The 19804-nt window shown below is 34.1% G+C and overlaps 2 protein-coding genes across 5 annotated transcripts in view; both read right to left on the reverse strand.

The window, feature by feature from the left end:
- Window positions 1–346: 346 nt before the first annotated feature.
- LOC128868533 (mucin-7-like) lies at window positions 347–5980 on the reverse strand. The gene is made up of 3 exons (XM_054110726.1): window positions 5850–5980; window positions 2969–3252; window positions 347–2890 (listed from the first exon to the last, which is right to left on the reverse strand). Exons 1-3 carry the CDS (start codon window positions 5872–5874, stop codon window positions 2309–2311), a joined length of 891 nt encoding a protein of 296 aa, XP_053966701.1. The 5' UTR covers window positions 5875–5980; the 3' UTR covers window positions 347–2308.
- Window positions 5981–6527: 547 nt separating this feature from the next.
- Window positions 6528–19804, reverse strand: part of LOC128868532 (RNA-binding protein fusilli-like) — a 75908-nt gene continuing 62631 nt past the window's right edge. For all 4 annotated transcript variants that reach the window (XM_054110725.1, XM_054110724.1, XM_054110723.1 and 1 more), the window contains exons 8-11: window positions 18206–18476; window positions 13483–13797; window positions 11679–11825; window positions 6528–11592 (exon numbers count right to left, since the gene is read on the reverse strand). In XM_054110725.1, coding sequence (XP_053966700.1) covers window positions 10288–11592; window positions 11679–11825; window positions 13483–13797; window positions 18206–18476 — 2038 coding nt within the window. In that variant the 3' untranslated portion in view covers window positions 6528–10287. The remainder of the gene's footprint in view (window positions 11593–11678; window positions 11826–13482; window positions 13798–18205; window positions 18477–19804) is intronic.

Below are 19804 nucleotides of genomic sequence, written 5' to 3' on the forward strand. Positions count from 1 at the left end.
CCCTTCCAATTTCTTATGGCCCATATTGAACCATATGGACCTAGACGACATGTGGTTCCAGCAGGACGGCGCTACGTGCCACACAGCAAACACCATTTTATTCCATTTCAACATCTACCCGCCCTTATTGAAAAACCCTTTATAATTCTTAGTTCCGGCAGCGGTTCGATGAAAATTACGGTATATGCCTGCAATGTGACTAATGCTCCTTTATCGGTACAAGAACAAGTCAAATATCTTGAAAACATTCGCTCCACGCAAAGTAACCCCCAGTTTCACTTCCAATTTCTAATGTCATTGAGTGCACTTATTTTACGAGTGTGTGAATGACGCTATTGCTTATGAATAAGTGTTAATAATAATTTCCATGTGTTTTATTGCTCGAATTGCTTTAACAATTAAATTTTTCTAATATTCATATACAAACAACTAATTTTTTAACAAATACTTAGAAATAAATGAATATAAGGGCACATTTAAAATGTTCCACCCGATTTCATTACATTTGAGAAATTTTACTACTGCACTGCAGTCTAACAATGGTGATTTCGTATTATTCCTGTATCATTTGATATTATTTAAGTTATACATAAATAAAACTAAAGGATTAAAATATGTTTACTATTGACTAGGTAAAGTTTGTTTCATTCATTATTTATTCTGGCTGACTTTCTATAAACTTGACAATATTTGAAATATTAAAACTCATTAATTCGCTCTCATCAACCATTTATGTTAAGCTTCTATGAATCTGCATAAATATTTAAGTAGAAGTAAGTACATACTTTTTAAATTTTAGTATTGCACACTGGTTGTTCTTATAACTAGTTTATCTATTTGTTTGGTGTTTTTCTTTTTGACATTAGTAGTTGAGCATGTACGGCAGTAACAATAATGAAGTATTCAGATTTGGTTCTTAAAAACTATGAGATTCTCAAAATAAAATATGTAGTAGACATTCAAGTTATTTCTGAACATGATTGGTTGCCAAACCTTTTCATCTTATAAGTTTTCTGGTGCAAAGAAAGAACTTTACTTAACCATGTAATAGCTCACTGACTTATTGAGCACATGGGGCTCTCAAGGACTCAAACGTTGCCGGAGCGTTCACCATCCAAAGAAGGCACACAGAACTCTTTCTTGTTTTGGTATTAGGTAGATGATTGTTGAAAATGTTGCAAATTTGTTGACAGTAAGAATGTAAGCCCATTGTAATGACGTTACAAAGAATGGCCGGAGCTGCACCAAATAGCGGCACATTAAGTAAATAAACTTTAAATAAAAAAAATACATAAACATTTTAAGAATACCATTAAATTTTAAAGTACTTGAACTAAACACTTTTTTATTGAAACTACCGTGTGTTATATCGGGTATTCTACAGCACATTCGTGTCAGATGTAGATGTATAGAAAAGTCAAGTCCATAATTGTGTTTGTTTTGAACCAAGGTTAAAGCCTGGTTATATTTTAAAAAAATGTTATCTAAGATAATTAAAGTTCAGTATTTTGGCAATTCTCATAATTCTCTCCGTTAAGTTTGTAACTATTTTGACGGGAGATTTATTACAATTAATAGATCTATTCTGCTAAAATTCGAGATTATTTTGAATGCGATTGCTTTGTTCTGCATCTTCATGATTGGCATGTATATACATATTTGCCTATGTATTATATTTTAATGAAAATTTGTTCATACTACAACAAAAACCAAACCAAGTTTTGTACAAAAGTTTTCAAAATTTCAACAAAACTTTGAGCTTTTAAACCAGTATTTTTAGCATTTTTAAAAAATGTCTGGTTACTTGAAACTAGCATTAAAATTCATTGGCTATAAGACTGCTTACCACAAAAAATTCTAAAAATTATAAAAATGCTTGTTAAAAAGCTACAAGTTTTGATATTAGGAATTAATAGTGGTGATTAGGACAAGTACAGGCAAATATACTCGTACAGACGTTGTGATTGTCTAGAAACGGTAAATTATGAAATTATATTAAATTGTGTTTGTATTTCTCTTCTCATGGATATTTGTACATGTTTCCTTTCGGTTGAAAAAATAAACTAAATATGTCTTATAAATTTAGATAAAATTGGCAAGAAGTAATAAATTCCTAATTGATATAATAATAAATATAGTACATTATTTCTCTTCTGTAGAAAATGCATCGATTATAATTGCAGACGCATTTTAATTAATAAAATCTCTTTTATATATAATATATAGTATAGCTCACACAGCTCTCTTTGAATTTTATATCTCCATACATGGATGCATAAAAATGGTTTACAGCAAAGTCTAACAACTGTTAGGCGATATAAAGCTCCATACAAGCGTTTGGCACCACACTGACATTGTTAACGGTTACTGCTGTGGCGGTCACATCGCGGCTGAAAGCAATTTTGTTTGCTGACTTAGAAGCGGGAGGTGTCACTGTAAGAGTAGGTGGTCGTTCATTTTGGGATGTATCAATAGTAAGCAAAGTAGTATTCGGTATGGATAAATCTGTCGATACTGCTGATAGAGGCCCTAATACGGCCGATCGAGTTGGAGGCATAGGTGGCGCAGAGGCCGGTGTAGTGGCCAAAGCCGGCTGTGGAGATACTGTCACCGATGGCGGAGAACTGTAGTGGTAGATATTGCTTGTTTGTTGTTGTGATATTGGAAGTGGTAACGGCAATTTATTATAGTAAGGTGACAAACCCCCAACAATTGTTCTACTTCCATTGCCGCCACCTACTCCGCCTGTAGCTCCAGTAGAAAGCGGAACGACTGGTGCTGGCAGAGCTGAAAATTGTTTTGCTGGTAAATAAGTACTTGGCGAAGGAATGGATACACTCGGAGGGTTAAGCGCTGTAGTTTGCACCGCTGGCAAAAAATCCAAAGAATACTGTAAGAAACAATATAGAGAAAATTTTGATATATCAGATGGATATGTATGTATTAATATGCACATGTGTGTACAAACCATGGCTTGATGTTGTGTAGCGGTAATGTTTCCAGCCAACTGCGTAGCCGAATGCGTCGGCGGCTGACCATAATATGCTGTTGGCGACACTGGAGGACTAGGATAAGACCAATATAGAAGAGGTGGTGGGAAAAACGCTGCTTGAGGAGCTGGGTGCTGGTGATGATGTGGAAGTGAGCTATGCGGATGATGTGGAGAACGGTGTGAATGAGCTGAAGCCAGTAAAGGTGCTGGTGCTCCGAAAGGCGACAAATTTCCATATGGACTGCCCAGTACTGGTGCCCCTAAACAGATAAGATCTTATATTTAAAATTAAAAATCCTTTTTAATTGTATAAATAAATAAATATTTCTTAACAAACTATTTAATTTACACCTAAAGAGCCCTAATCAGCTACTTGAAATAAATTTACATTTGTGTTTTTTATTATCAACCAATTTAAGAATTAGAAGTAAGAAAAGATTCAGAGATTGAGTATGAATTAGTTAAGAGTCGGAACTTTTTAGTTATTATTTATTTAGAGTATAGATTAAAAGTCAACTTATTTCTATTTGAAAGTTAATATTAGTTTTTGTTCAAAATAGTATTATAATATTTAAAACAAAGAAGTTAATAAAATGAGTCCGGAAGAAAAATATGCTTATCATGTATGTATATGAATCGAAAATGAAGTGCTGCTTTCCAAAAAGTAAAATTTATTCGAAAGAAAAATATTTCTGATGAATATTTGAACAGCGAAACGGGAAAAATAAGCTACAATAGATACAATTTTAATATCGCTGAGTTGGAATTATTTTCGCTCTGCCTAACTGAAATGATATCTAATTTATACAGGTTGGAATTGTATAAAAAAGTTTTTAACACACTTTATAAGGTAAAACTACTTTACCAAAAAAATTAGTCACATTTTAAATGATGATAACTAATACAAAAAATTATCCACTGATTTGTGCAGAACTTTGATAAATATTGGTATTAATTACTTCAAATCTTTCTATGGCTTAGCAACTAAACGGAACCAACTGTATACTTTATGTTTAATGTATATGAAAAGCTGGCATACTATTGTATTTTTACATTAACATTATGGAATAAATAAAAAAAATTGGGTTATTTGCATACTTGAGTATAATAAGAAGTACATTCAAAAAATTTAAGAAGAAAAAATAATATTTTTGATGAAAATAATATCTAAATGCAGAAGATTTAGGTTTTATAGTTTTTTAAAGTGAAATATAGAGTTGTTCAATAGGTGCGCTTCACCTTTTTTCCGATAGGGAGGGGGAACGACGCAATATTTTTTATTTTTCGCTTGTCATTTGTAAACTTCATTAGTATACATTTCATCATGGAACGCTGCACACTTGAGCAACGATTGCAAATCGTGCAAATTTTTTATGAAAATAATCGTTCTATTGCTGCTACTTTAAAAGCATTACGGCCATTTTACGGTCCATTTAACAAGCCGTCCCGTTTTGGGGTTATGTGAAGTCATTGGTCTACAGTAACAAGCCGACGACGATTTGTGAGCTCAGAGCCAATATTGATTGCGAAATTACTGGAATTTCGGCCGATTTATGCAAAAGAGTGGTCGAAAATTGGGTTCAACGATTGGACTTCGTAAAACGTGCACGCGGTGGTCATGCAAAAGAAATCGAATTTCATACTTAATAGTATATGTTCAAACTCGATAATAAAAAAAAAAATTAGTTAAAAAAGTCAAACCGTTTGTGTTTTATTCAAAAAAGTTCAAAAGTTGAAGCGCTCTTACTGAAAAACCCTATATATTCGGTTCATTTTAACATTTAATATTTTTTTTCTTGTTAAAAATTATTTTTTGACATTATTGTGTTTCATCCATACGTAGCATCGCTTTGATCGCTTTGCAAACTGAAGTAATATGCGAGTACGTATGCTAGCGTTGGCCGCTGTATATATGTATTTGAATATAACTCGAAAAGTCATGGCAATCCCACTTTCATGGATGTCTCAGCACAGACTAAGCCATTAATGACAAAAATGTGAAAACAATATGTGTGTTTTTCAAATATGAAAAAAGTAAAAAATGTGTATATATTTTATATATATATATATATTATAATATACATATTATATATTTTAAACAAACAAAAAAAATATATAACAAAATTTTCAAATGTCAAAAAGAAGATATTCCAATTTAAAAACTATACTCCAAATTTTTTCAGTTTACTCTTAATTATACTCAAGTTTGCAAATAAGATCAACAAATGAACCAATTTTCAGAGGAATGTTCGACAATTCCCAAAATTCTTAGATCACTTGACATGAAATCGCTCAATTGTGTATTAAGTATAGTAAAGTTCGAAAGAAGAGAAAGTGTGCTTTATTTTTTTTTTTTTTTGTTACCTTAAAAAGTAGTTTATTATTTATATTTATTATTTGGCGGCTTTTTAATTTTCGAATTTTAATTATCGATTTCATTTGCAATAGTAGTTTCATGCACATCTATATGGATATACCTAGGTGATATTCTTCAAGTATTTCAGATATTGTTCAAGTATTTCTATCGGATAAGTGAAGTTATCCTCTCTGATCGAATTTGAATTTTTAATCCAAAGCACTTTAGCTAAGTAAATATGTCGTATTGTAGGTTTGTATATTAAAAATAAGTTTTTTCCTTTAGTAATTTCGAGTTAATGTCTTCAGTTGAGATTGGTTAATTGTACTCCTACCACATGGTTAAACAATATAGTACATATATACATACATACTATGCATATACATAGTATAAAAAATGTAGGGAAGGGGATGTGGAGGGAGTAAATATGAGTGTATGCGTAAAAAATTGCAACTTAATTTACGAGTGATCCCATATACAAATATAAAGTAATGTACTTACAGCTCAGATGTGTTATATATAACATTACCGTTACATCACCGTTACATCACCATCAGCAAATTACACACACACAGAGAGAGACATACAAGATTTGTTTGTTTGATTTTTTCAAGTATTTTTTTTTTTTTTTTTTGTTTAGATGTAGGAAATATATGCACAAGGCGCGTTGTTTGCTGCAATAAAAAGCCAAACCCAGCTAAAATATGTAAATACGAGTAAAACTTCCATAACTGGTATTAGATTCAGTGTGTTGGACGTTACATTACACTGAGAGAAAAAGTTAAAGCATTTCTAAACTTAGCAACAACCCGTTATTTAATATAAGAAAAGAATTTTAGTAGAATCAAAAGTAAAATAAAAATATGTATGTGTAAGAAAACATTGAACTAAAAATTACCCAAAAATACATGATTATCGGTTTATAGGCCACGATCACTTTACGCATCGTTTCTTTTTTTCATGTATAATTTTTCATACTTCTCTTTGCTTCCCTTAAACGCTTACAAATAATTATTACGCAAAAATGTGATTTTTGGAATATGCAAATTTAGACAACAAAAATGTGCACTAAAGCCCAGAATTGAAAAAAACATCGCAATTCTATCAAGTATTTTTTATTAAATTGTTAAAAAAATAAGTAGATATATTTATATAAAAGTGAGGAAAGTAATATCAAAATTACGAATATTTAATATTTATTATTATGTAACTCTTCATAGCGATTCCACCAACAAAGCTTTTCATACAACTTTAGTAGTTGAATGGTATTTCTTTTCTGTCGCTAGCAACTTAGGTCTTGATTATATGTACGTATTTACCGAAGGCAGGAAATAACTTTGATCCTATTTTAACAGTTTTATTTGAATCTCATTTCGAGCTTTTGTTACTTGATTTGAGTTGTTGAACTGCAGTTTTGTAGGCAAATAGGGGCATAGTGATGAAACTCAATTTCACCATTAGAAATTATATAAAAATTGTAAATTTTAATCATTAAGTTAATCGAATAAAGACTTCAATGCGGTAAATGTAAACCGATAACGTTGCACCGATTAAAGGACAATTTTTTATGGTAAATACCAATGCATATGTAAGTAGGAATGCATATAGATATCTATGCCAACATGAGTAACTGAATATACAAGATAATCACCATACATTAAACCAAAACCCAATTTCCTAGCATTACTAGTTGACTGATACAAACTTAGGACACACATAAATATATATGTATATATAAATGTTGGTATATGTATATGTATGATAAATTAACAAGATTTTACCATTTAGTTATAATATAAGAAACTGGTGCAATTTTAGAGCTAAATATGCATGTATAGTATGTTGAAAGCATTTCCTTGCAGTATGAAATCTATGAATTACTTGTATATAAGAAGACTTAAGAAGCTACTTGGAAAACAACTATTTCACCTGGGAATGTCAGAAAGTAAGGACCATATCTAATAGCTGCTTGTTTTAGTCCTTGATTTCTGCCAGATATTACAAATATTTGAACAGGTACGCACATAAACAGTTGTGAGCCGCAAATCGGTTAAACGTCCATATAATTTCTATAGTTGAATAATTCAAAATAACTCTTATATTCATGCTCATAGCATGCAAACTAAATTAGTTAATATGCCACTTACATACAATTAAATACATACTATATATGTTGGTATTTGGTATTAATGCCCGTTTATAGAAAAACTAAACTAAATGCTACTAACAGAACTTTTGAGCAAGTATAATTTTTAAATATGAAAAACCATTCTCACAATACATTCAGCCAAGTTGAATAAGTTCTTACAAATGCACGTCGTTAGAGACACCGTTCAACACATGCATACTCCTACTCCTACATATGTATGTATGTGTAGATATATATATATATAATTGGCGCGTACACCCTTTTGGCCGAGCTCCTCCTCCTATTTGTGGCGTGCGTCTTGATTTCAAGCCGACTCCGAATGGCAGATATTTTTTTTTTATAAGGAGCTTTTTCATGGCAGAAATACACTCGAAGATTTCCCATTGCCTGCCGAGGGTCGACCGCTATTAGAAAAATGTTTTTCTTAATTTTGGTGTTTCACTGAGATTCGAACCAACGTTTTCTCTGTGAATTCCGAAGGGTAATCACGGAGCAACCCATTCGGCTACGGCGGCCGCCTTGTATGTGTAGATATGCATATCAGAAATATCAGAAAAGGGCTTCGCTAAAAATTATTTGATCACACTAGGAAGATCACAAGAGAAAGAATAGCCAAACGCAATGAAAACAATGAAACACAAGAAATTATATGCACACACACACTTTCTTGCCACGGCGAGATCTGCATAAAACCGCAAGAAAAATTCATTTGGAAACATTATATTAATTGGTGATTTTTTATTGTAAACTTCTATTTCTTTTAAATGAAATACGGATTTTCTATATATTTCACTAATATTACGTTAACATCATGGAGATGCGAACGCAAGAAACTTTAACACGTTTGGCCCTTCAATCAACTCGTTAAAACTCTATACAAGGTGACGATTTTGGAATTCTCTAACAAAACAAAATAAATTACGAAAATTACAAAATTATAGAAGCATAATTTTTTTATAATTTTTCTTCTGAGAAGTTGTAAAGGTATTAGATACTACCGTTAGAATAAAAATTGCACAAAATAAAAATTATTGTTAGAATAAGAAAAATTGCAGGAACTTTGAGTAATATTATGAACAAATTAGTGATGATAGAAGACATAAATCGATTTGCGACTAACACCAGTTACAGATATACGCTGATCAACCAATAATTTTCTATACTTGTGTACATTACGTTAACCTCACATCTGAGTAATTCAAGCAAACTTAACGCATAAGAAAAATGTTAAACAAAACATACGAATTATAAACTATAGATTATAGAGGTACAAAAATAATGCCAAAAATATTTAATTTTGTTAAAAAAAAATTAACGACAACAGACAAATGAAAGACCTTTAATTGGAAATTGCAAATACGTTTCAAATAGAGGTACAAAATATTAAGCTTTATCCTCAAGAGTATATACTTAGATTAAATAATATCGCTTCTTGGAGACGAACTGACTAAATATATGTAAGTACGTTAGCATGCACATTCATCGGGATACTCATATACGTACACATAAGTGCTTGAAGCTTGGTAATTTCTCAATGTACTGCTTTTCAGCTACTTTCTCTAAGAAGCGATAACTTTATTGCCATATAAAATTAGTAAAATGTATATGTGGAATCATAATTTGTTTTACTCTAGGTATTCTAGAAAATTACCTCTTTATAAGTTTATACTTAGCCGAAGTTGTTTGTTTTTTTTTTTTTTTTGTTTTGTGGTTAAAATTTATCAGAATGTAAAATTCTTAAAAGCTAGAAGCTGCTATTTCGTATTTTAATTATTCTGAATAATGCATTTATAAATAGTGTAAAAATATAAAAAGCCCAGTTTAATTGAGAATTATTTTGATAGCAAAACAGTTTGTGTTCAAGGCAAGTGGAAATCCAACACCTTGCAATATTCATTTACGAAGTGTTCACAACTTATTTGTCCTTTAACCACAAAAGACCGTCAAGGAATATAACAAACTTTTATAGAAATAAATTGCACAAAAATATATATGTATGTATTACATTATCAAGCGTATGTATTGTATATGAATAGGATGATTAAATAGGGCAATATATTAAACACTTTGTTAATGAATATTGCTAGCCTCTTTCAACTTTTCAAGTCGATTCGCCTTGTTTAAATTTTTAAATAGTTAGAATGATGAAAACAATTATTTGATAGGTATAGAGATGCCGAGAATTTAACTTGAACGTCACTCAATCCGTTATTGGTTTAATATACATATTATATATTGCTCAGAATAATCCTTACACATTGAGTGTAATTTGAATTCAAAATTCTCCAATTATCTACTATTTTCATAGAAATATTCAGTTTGAAATCATCATAATCGTGTAACACAATTGTAAGCTTAATTCTATGAACAAAAAGGTTCTTATTAAATAGATATCTATGAATTGAAGTGGGTCTGGGTAAGTATTTATAATCATATGTATGTAATCATATGGTATGTATAGAGTGTGGATATTTTTTAAGAATGTATACAAATAGTATGTGTTATATTGCAATCATACCATTTTATGGGGGTTTCTATATGCAACGCTATCGATACAAACATGTCACCCTCTACAGGAAAGCATAGCTTGAACTAAATTTGTTTAACGACTGAAGACAGTTGAAATTATGTAGCATATTATGGAAGGAGCAAGAACTGCCAATCAGCTTTAAGATTGGTATTTTTTGGAATAAAATATAAGTAATAAACAACTGGTGAGCACTTTGAAGACTAACTTTTATTCTCTTTTGTAACATTAAATTCCTGTTGCTTTTTTCCTAAAAAATACAATTAAACACCTGGATTATAGATCTGGTATACACCACCGGCAGTTGGGGGGCGTGTGAGGGCACGTTTTGCGGCAGTCGCGACATTGGTCTCGTGCTGAAAGGCGTTTTCATATGATCGTTTTATTGAATGGGATATAGTTGTGGCTGACGTCATTGCCGAGTTTGGTAAGACGCCAGAACCAGTGGCTGGTGTTGGTGCGCCACTCACACCTGCGGCGGTTGCAGCATATTGATAGCCCTGTGGGATATAACTCATTGGAAATGGTTGAAAAGGGAATGGGCGTGGCATAAGCACAAATTGAGGCTGATTGGCAGCTGGGCTTGCGGCTGCAACATTTGGTGTCGACACATTAGCTGTACCAGCAGCAGATGGATGTTGAAACAACAGCGGACTCATAAGATTTGCATACAATTGTTGCTGCTGTTGTTGCTCAGCAGCCACAGCTGCAGCCTGTTGACGTGCCAACAAATTTTGTTGCGCAATAAATTGTGCCTGTTGCTGAGCAATGAGTGCTGGATTTGTGGCCATAGTCATCTGCGGTGGTGGAAGGGAAAAATTGAATGGGTATGCAGTCATAGTTGGTGTTTGCGCGCTAACGCCAGTTGAAGCGTTCGTTGCCATTTGTAGAGTTGAAGTTTGTGGCGTTCCCAGACCACCAATGGCAACTGCATTTTGCGCGGCTGCAGCAGCAACAGCAGCAGCGGCAGCAGCCGCATTTGATTGCGCTGCTATGCTTTGATGCTGAGCAGAGTGCGATGGTGTGCCGACTGTGGCATTCATAAAAGGTGATAAACCACCTGCAGAAGCTGCTATAGCTGCCACTGATTGTGGATTTGTTGGAGATAGTGCAACATGTTGTTGCTGTGTTAACGCAGCAACTGCTGCCGCCATTGATGGTGATGATTGCAATGCATGCGCGTGCGCATGTTGTATGTGGGCACTATGACCCTGATTGTGACCGTGAGTGTGTGCGTGAGCATGAGTATGACCATGATTGTGGGCGTGAGCATGCGTATGGAAACTAATTGCTTGTGCGTTGGACGGCGACGATTGAGGTAACATACCCGGTGAGAGTAACGATGTCTGTTTAGCTGCAGCTGGATGATGGGAATGAGGTGTTGCGGCGATCGGCGACTGTAGGCCACCATTCAGGACCATATTCATGTCATCCCCGGAACACTGGAACACTTCGATGTATCGATACTTTTTACCAAACATCATAAACTGATTATGCTTGCGTGAAGCACACAGGCGAGCTGACTCCTCTGAGTCCATTTGAATGAAAGCCTCGCCACTCGGCTGGCCCTAAGGAGTAAAAAGTTTTAATATTTTATTGAATTCAATGTTTTCAGATAAGTAATAATAGTAAAATAATTGACATCAAAAATTACTTGAGCATTAATAACCATGTGGACACCCTGATATATAATATGTTTTGCAAAATCATCCAAGAAATGAAGAATATGCTCGACAAGTGCCTCGTACGGTAGACCACGCAATCGTATACAGTTCTTTGTGGTGCCTGAAGTTATCAAATGCTGAAAAAGATTCCAAAATGCCGCATTAATATAAATTGAAGTAACTACAGACACATTTCAAAAGTGAGTCTGACAAATGCAATGCCTTCGATAAATACCAAAAATGCTGTAATGAAATACCTGATAATATTAAGTACCGAAAAACATAAAGAAATAAATAACTACAAAAAAAATTTCTTCTTCATATACATTTTTCCAAGCTATATACATTTTTACCCTTCCTCGCTTACTTTTGTTCAGAAATATTATACATATATAAAGGGCGGCGCAAAATTAATCGGGTGGCGCAAAATTAACCATTCAACTTTTTACTAAAAAATAAAAAATTATTTTGAATAACGGAAATCTTTATTTTGACCCTTACGTGCTCCATTGCTTGTCTGTTTGTATGCTGCAGCTGTCTAGCTCACAAGTGTCAAATATGATTGCCGTAGGACGATATTTGCAAATATTATAAATCTTTCCATAATTGATTAATTTTGCGCCACCTGTTACATATGTACATATATTTCGTTTTTGTTAAATTGAAGTAATTGTTGTACATATTTTACCGTATAATAAATTAAGCTCACGACTTTTTTTGTACAAATCTGGCTCAAAGAGCCATAATAATTATAATATGTCATATTACAAAGTCATATATTAAGTAATATGTTAAACCGTCTAAAAAATCAATAAAATGTAAGAAAATCTGACACTGATAAGCGAAAGTCGGAACTGAAATTTAAGTCCATAAGTGGTACATGAAGGTATATTTTAAATTAGGGTGGGCCGATTTTCTCTGATATCGTTCCAGAGGATTCGGATTCTACATGAAATTATAAAATAAGGTCTTTAGAACATAGCTCTAAAGTCCCGCTAAATTTTAAAAATAATACCAAGTTAATATGAAAATTAATCTTAAGTCACACTGTCATACTACATTAAATGCCATATGCCAGTACAAGGTTTTTTGTTCTATATACAAAAACTAGAGCATGTATGTACTTTGTATGAAAGAAAATGGGTAATAGGTACTTCCACTACTAAAATTCATTTATGTGAAAAAGAAAGCCTATTACAATTCAATGGGCTATCAAATAGCACACCCAGTAAAATTCTAAAAATTCCTGTTAAAAAGTTCAAAGTTTTATGAAATTTGGAAAAAATTGTAAGAAAGTTGAGACTTTGTTTTGTAGTAGTATCAACTACATTTCCATAATAGTGGTGCGTTTATAAATTTGCAACGGGGTGTATATGAGAAGAAATCGTAGGGCCACAAATTAATAAGTGCAAGTTAGGCCAAATGCCCATAAGCAGACAAGTCATATCAAGGCGTCTTGTGGTTATGTAATGTCGTATCTACCTATAACGGTTCACATGGGCGTAAGATATACGCAACCGAAATTTCTACGGAAAACACTTGAAATTGAAGTACGGCGAATTATCATAAAAAATCTAAAAATACTCGTAAGTATTCAATTAGTAAACTTTCTTCAATTGTATTTTAAGTCCGATGTCGGAGGGACTTAGATTAGAGATTAGATGTACTTATAGGAAAATTCAAATTAGATCATATGTTTCTTCCTTCTCTAAAAGCGCTTTTTCATGGGATGAGGTAACGAACTATATTATTCAGATCTATCTATAATAATCTTATTTATTATGAGTATATTACCTGAGGCAAGAGCGATAATGGCATTGCCGGCAATTGGGCTATCAGAGGTGGCTGATGGCTAGCTTCATAGTTTCTTGGATCCATTGAACGATTTAGCACTTGTTGAACTTCTGCTGTTGTGGAACGGAATAATTCTATATAACGCTGACCAATTGATTCGCGATGTCGTGAAAGTGCTTTGGGTGCATCAGACTCGTTAGCAAATAACACGAAGGCGTCGCCAGTAGCGCGGCCATCTGGTTTTTTTACAAATAACACACCTTCAATGCCGTCAAGAACATTGCAGGGATCCTTACCCGTGGTAAAAAAGTCCAACTAGCAAAGAAAGTATTGTAAAACATAGTAAGTCTTAAAGTTAAGAACGAAACGTAACGTTTGCAATCAGTATGTATTTTATTGATAATAATTATATATTTATATTATATTTTATATATATTAAAATAACAGACGGCAACTTCGTAGACAAGTTGATTGGAGAGATATAGGCGCATGTATTTATTCATTTTAATCGGCAGATATAGGCGCATTCTTTGTTCGATGCTAATTTTTGTGTCCATACGGTAAACATACGGCACAGCACTCGCCGTAGCCAAACGCTGTGTGCGTAACTACCATTCGGTAATTACCGGGTTCAAAACCCATTGTTCGCCACCAAATACTAGAATAGCTTTATTCCAATAGAAGTGTTGGCAGAAAATATTGATATTGTAGCCAATTCAGATCAATTTTATATGACCCCGATTGTGGAAACTCCTGCGAAGGCGCACAGGTTTTTGCAAACGAATATACACAATTCACAGCGGTGAGTGCAGGTTTATTCTTGCAGAACAAAAATAAAAAGGTTTCAATTCAATTATATTAAAGACTTATTTTCAAAAGACTACAACATGACCGGTTATCGAACGCTGTTACTAATTAAATTTAAAAGAAATATTATCCCAACTTCTCTCATTTAAAGCCATGCACGATATTTCGTTTGAAATCATCTTCTAATGGATTAACATTTGATTACATCCAAACAAATTCCAAACCACACCGTCCAATCCATCACTATCTACAAAAATTCACTAATTTTCCCCCTGCTTTTCAGATATCGCCAAAACAAAGTTTTGGATTAAAGCCTTGAACGATCGAAACAAATGATACATCAAATTAAAGGTAATTGAACGTTTTATCTTTTCGTTTCATTTTTCCTTAAGGCCTTGCATAAAGGTAAAAAGCAACTGCTGTTTTGCAAAAATGTGGAAATTTCGATTATTATTGTACGAAATTATCAAGTTTTGTTTTACTTATTTTCTAAACTCACATATCTATATACATATAAAAATTTAAGGCATAAAAAAATCCTCAAAAAAATATAACAGTTATTGTCATGAGAATAAAAATATTAATCTTTACAAATGTTTAACACAGATTTGATTTTTATTACTTGTATATTATTAGTTTGGTTTCCTAGCAAATTAATAAGCAGTAAATTAATAATAAATTATAGGGCTCAACAACCCATTTAGCATGACAATTGGATGGTTTCATTCTTAGGAAAAAATTGTTAATCATTAAAGTCAAGACGAACCCAAGAAATTGGTTGAAAAATTTGACGCAAAGATTATTATTATCACTTTATAATTTTATAGTAATTTAACTCACTTTATTACTTTTTATTCCAAAATTGCCATAAATTAGGTTTACTGGGAATATTAATATAATATATTGTTTATGTGTATTGTACTCGTATTACATAGGATTAGTTTCAAATTTAGCTGACCTTTCATATTTAATAAATAGTTTACATTTTAATTTAATGCAGGTAGCTTTTGTTTCGCACAACACCGTTGGCACCATACAACTACATTTCTGAGTGGTTTAACTTGCAAAAAAAAATTTCACCAGGAGATTTCAGTGACTATCATCCTACCTATCATCTCTTTAATAACTCTTCAAAACTATGCAGTGCTTCAAAATTTAGTTAGCATAGTCTGCATTCGGGTTTCTTAATTTAATTTCGGTACAAAGGAGGGAAAGGCGTACATCTTTAAATTAGAAGTGCGCCTAATTCATGAAAAATGTGTTTACATTGAAATGTAGTTAACACATATTGATCAAGCTAGAGTAGTTTTTATTTCCTCTTACTATCCAGATACATAGAGTTTGTATAATATTATTGCATTTACTTAACCGGGGAACAGTTTATCACACTCCCAAAAAGTTTGTAAGCATTCCATTTTTAAGGATATTCTCGCTTTTTCACTGCGAGGAATCTCCAACTTTCCCCCACTAAGTCCACGGCGACCCTCTTTGCCAACTGGACAAAGGAGGTCAAGCTGTCCCTTAAGGTAAAAGTAGACGACACACCAATTCCGACGGTAAACAACCCCAAAATTTTTGGTGTAACCTTCGACAGTTTGCTCTCCTTCTCAGCGCACACAACCGCAATTGCCACTAAAGTCCAAAATCGCAACAAAGTCCTCAAATCCCTTGCCGGCAGCACTTGGAGCAAAAACAAGGAACTGTTGCTATCGACATTTAAGACAATTGGTCGGCCGGTTCTGAACTATGCTGCGCCTGTCTGGCCGCCTGGAACTAGTACCATGCAGTGATAAAGCTACAGACATGCCAAAATACTGTCATTCGGACAGCGACCAGTTGCCTCCTGAAGTCCCCTGTTCAACCACCTTCACAACGAGGCACAAGTTCCTGCTGGGATGTTACCGCAGATTTAACCCCTGCAGACACCTGCTTGAGCCTGAGCCGCCTCCCAGGCACGTCAGGAGACATCACTTAAATTACGCCGACGAAATCCAGGACAAAATTGACCGCAATCTACTGGACCTGACAGTGTTTAGACAGTCAATAAACGACACCGGGAGACCGTCACCACCTTCTTAAGCTCCCGTCCTGTGAATGCCGTAATCGGAGTCCAACCACCACCAATCGCAGATGAAGAGCTCCAGCTTCCTCGTGAGACACGTGCAACACTGGTACAATTACGTTCTAGATATTGTAGCAGGTTAAGCTCCTACTTATCCAGAATTGACCCCGACATACCAAACATAGTCCGGCACGTGGAGGCACCCCGCACGACACTAACACCTTTTAACTTGCCCCCTAAAACCGACTCATCTAACACCCCTCTCCATCTGGACCCAACCCGTCGAAACAGCATGTTTCCTGGGCCTACCTTTAGATGAGCTAGACGAAGACGACCGGTGATATGCCCTACACTGGCGGGGCTTCTATTACTGATAACAAACAAACAAACAATGGCGGCCACTGTGGCCGAATGGATTGGTGCGTGATTACCATTCGGAATTCAGAGAGAGAACGTCGGTTCGAGTCTCGGTGAAAGATCAAAATTAAGAAAAAGTTTTTTCTAATAGCGGTCGCCCCTCGGCAGGCAATGGCAAACCTCCGAGTGTATTTCTGCTATGAAAAAGCTCCTCATGTTCGGAGTCGGCTTGAAACTGTAGGTCCCTCCATTTGTGGAACAACATCAAGACGCACACCACAAATAGGAGAAGGAGCTCGGCCAAACCCCCAAAAAGGGTGTACGCGCCAAATATATATATATAAACAATAAGGATATCCTTAAATTCTTCTTAATTTAAATCAATGCAAGGTATGTATTTAAATCTATTATGAGCGGTAGGATCGGAAACAATTGTTTGCAAAATCCGAGAAGAGCCCTCAAATTGCGCCACACTTTGAGAGTGAATGGAAATCCCGAATGGCATTAAGAAAATTCTTATATTGATCCAAAACATAAACGCGAGAAAATTTATAAAGACGAAACTATTCTCTTTGCAAGTGACTTTACCAGAGTTCTAAAACGAGTACAACTCAAATGTTATAATATTTTTTTTATATAAACTTTTCGTTAGAAGTAACATTAGTTATTAGTAAATCGACCGAAAATTGACTCAATTAATCAATTTTACTAAATGTATTGTAAAACCAACTCCAATAAGAGTCTGAGAGATTTCACTTCATTATTTGTGTCGAACTTTTTTCTCTAATTCGAAATATGTGCTATTTCATTCACGATTTTGTTTTTTAATAAAAGCAATCAAAAAACTTTTGCGTTCTGCAACGTTCGTATGATTTAGCAGCACAGCAATACTTTTGTTTAGGAAACCCCGTGTAATTCCATTGCTGTAGTAGGCATCCCGCCTGAAAGTATACAAAATATTATATACTAACCAAAAAAACCTTCTGAGCTAAGCGGTTATAAACAAAGTCCATTGATCCTCGCTAAATTGTTGTTGCTTTTATATATTAGGTATATAATTTTTTCGGTTAGCGAGCTGCGGAATTCTTTAACGATCAGAGAATGGTGAATCCAAAGCGCCATATATTAATTAAATTCTTAAAATGCAATTTAGAAAACCCAATGCCCAAAAACAATACATTAGCACGTAATAGCAAAGTTGTTTTCTTCTTTTTTTTTAATTAATAACACTGGCTTAGACATATTCATTTGTTTTTTTATTAAAGAATCGATGCATCTAATTCTTATGTAAAATCAAATCTGATTCTTGGGGTAGTTTTTCGCTGTAAACTAGTGCATTAAGATTTGTATAACATTTTACTTCTCCCACTGTCAAAATGAAATTTTATGCCCAGTCCTGGGATTAGACAATAGAAGTGGGCGCATCAGGATATAAACTATTATAATATAATACTTACTTTCATGTATTACTTTATTTATTTGTTTGTTTGTACTTACAACTTGTTTGGCTGTACAATCATATGGTAGGCCTCGCATGCGTATTATGACCTGCGCGCCTTTAGAAAGGAAAGCCTGTGCTTCATTGGAGGCTCCGCCAGCAATGGCCAAGAAATCTTCGCCCGTAGCCCGGTAAACTTCAATGTATCGACTGCCAATGTGATGTTTGTGACGTTTTAATGCCATGTCGCGATGCTCTTGCGATACAAAACGAATAAGAGCTTCCCCGTTGCGTCGACCGAGAGGGGAAAGGCACAGAGCTACTCCACCCCTACAAACAAGAAATATTAAACTTTTAAATCCATACATACATAAATGCACTTATGAAAACTTAATTTGCATAAAGAAAATATAATATCAGATCTTCAAAGCCCTAGTAGATTAAAATAATAAATCTAAACTTTTTGACCCCTTATCAGTATACTCGTATACTGAGCCAAAGCGTGCTTAGGGCACATCTAACATGCACACAGGCGTGCACGTACATACTCGTATCTTTGTTTTTATATGCATACAGTGGTCACACAATTTATTCGTACACCCTGCGTAGTACTTAAAAAACTTTAGCTTTGCGCAAAATGTTTGCTGTGCCAATATATTTTTTTTTTTTGGGTCAATGTAAAAATGTTACATTCCATGCCGCAAACAAAACTCCCGTTATTTCAACTCACACTGAGGGGTTCCAAGGAAAGCAGGCAGACGTAGCAAAATGCTGCAAAATATTTATTCGTACACTTTCAGTTCATGATATTGTTGCTACAAAAGTAAGAGTAAAAATCGTTTGTGTTTTTACTAATATTGCTGAAAACGAAATAGTATGGGTTTTTTTTAGTTTTCCTCGCTAATTAAGTTTCAGTTGCGCATAATATCTCGATTGAAAGTGGCAAAATGGGACGAAGTGCGGATTTACCATTAAAAATGCATAAAATTGTTTATTACATTGTAAATGGAAAACAAGTCTCTGCGCGAAGTAAAAAAAATCGTATTATACCGTGCAAAGTGTTATTGCTAATTACGTTAATACTGGTAAATTGGAAGCTAATCACCCCCAAGCCGGAAGGCGAAAAATATTGACTTCACGTGCGGAACGCAACATAGTAGCATCAGTCGCGCAAAATCCCAAAATAACTACCACGATACTATGCCGAAATATTCTAGAGTCTTTGCATAAAAAATTAAGCCCATAAACAGTCCGTAATTTTCTGCAAAAAGCTGGTTATCATAGCAGAGTGGCACGCCACATAACAGAAGGAAGAGATTGGAGTTCGCCAAACGCTGTCTAAATGAGCCAGATTATTTTTGGGAAAACGTCATATTCAGTAATGAGTTGAAATTTAACGTTTACGCATCAGATGGGCCACCAAAAGTTTGGCGAAAAGAAAATACAGAACATAATGAAAAAAATCGTATTCCTATCGTTAAATATCGAGGAGGAAACGCAATGGTTTGGGGTTGCATAATTGCATCTGGAGTAGGAAAAATGGTTTTTACTGATGATAAAATGGACAAACATCTGTATTTAAACATTTTGAAGAATAATTTGCATGATAGTGTCGTTAAACCTGGACTGAATGCTGGAGGGTTCTTGTTCCAACAAGA

This window comes from Anastrepha ludens, chromosome 6, assembly GCF_028408465.1.
Source record: "Anastrepha ludens isolate Willacy chromosome 6, idAnaLude1.1, whole genome shotgun sequence".
Taxonomy (NCBI): Eukaryota; Metazoa; Arthropoda; class Insecta; order Diptera; family Tephritidae; genus Anastrepha; species Anastrepha ludens.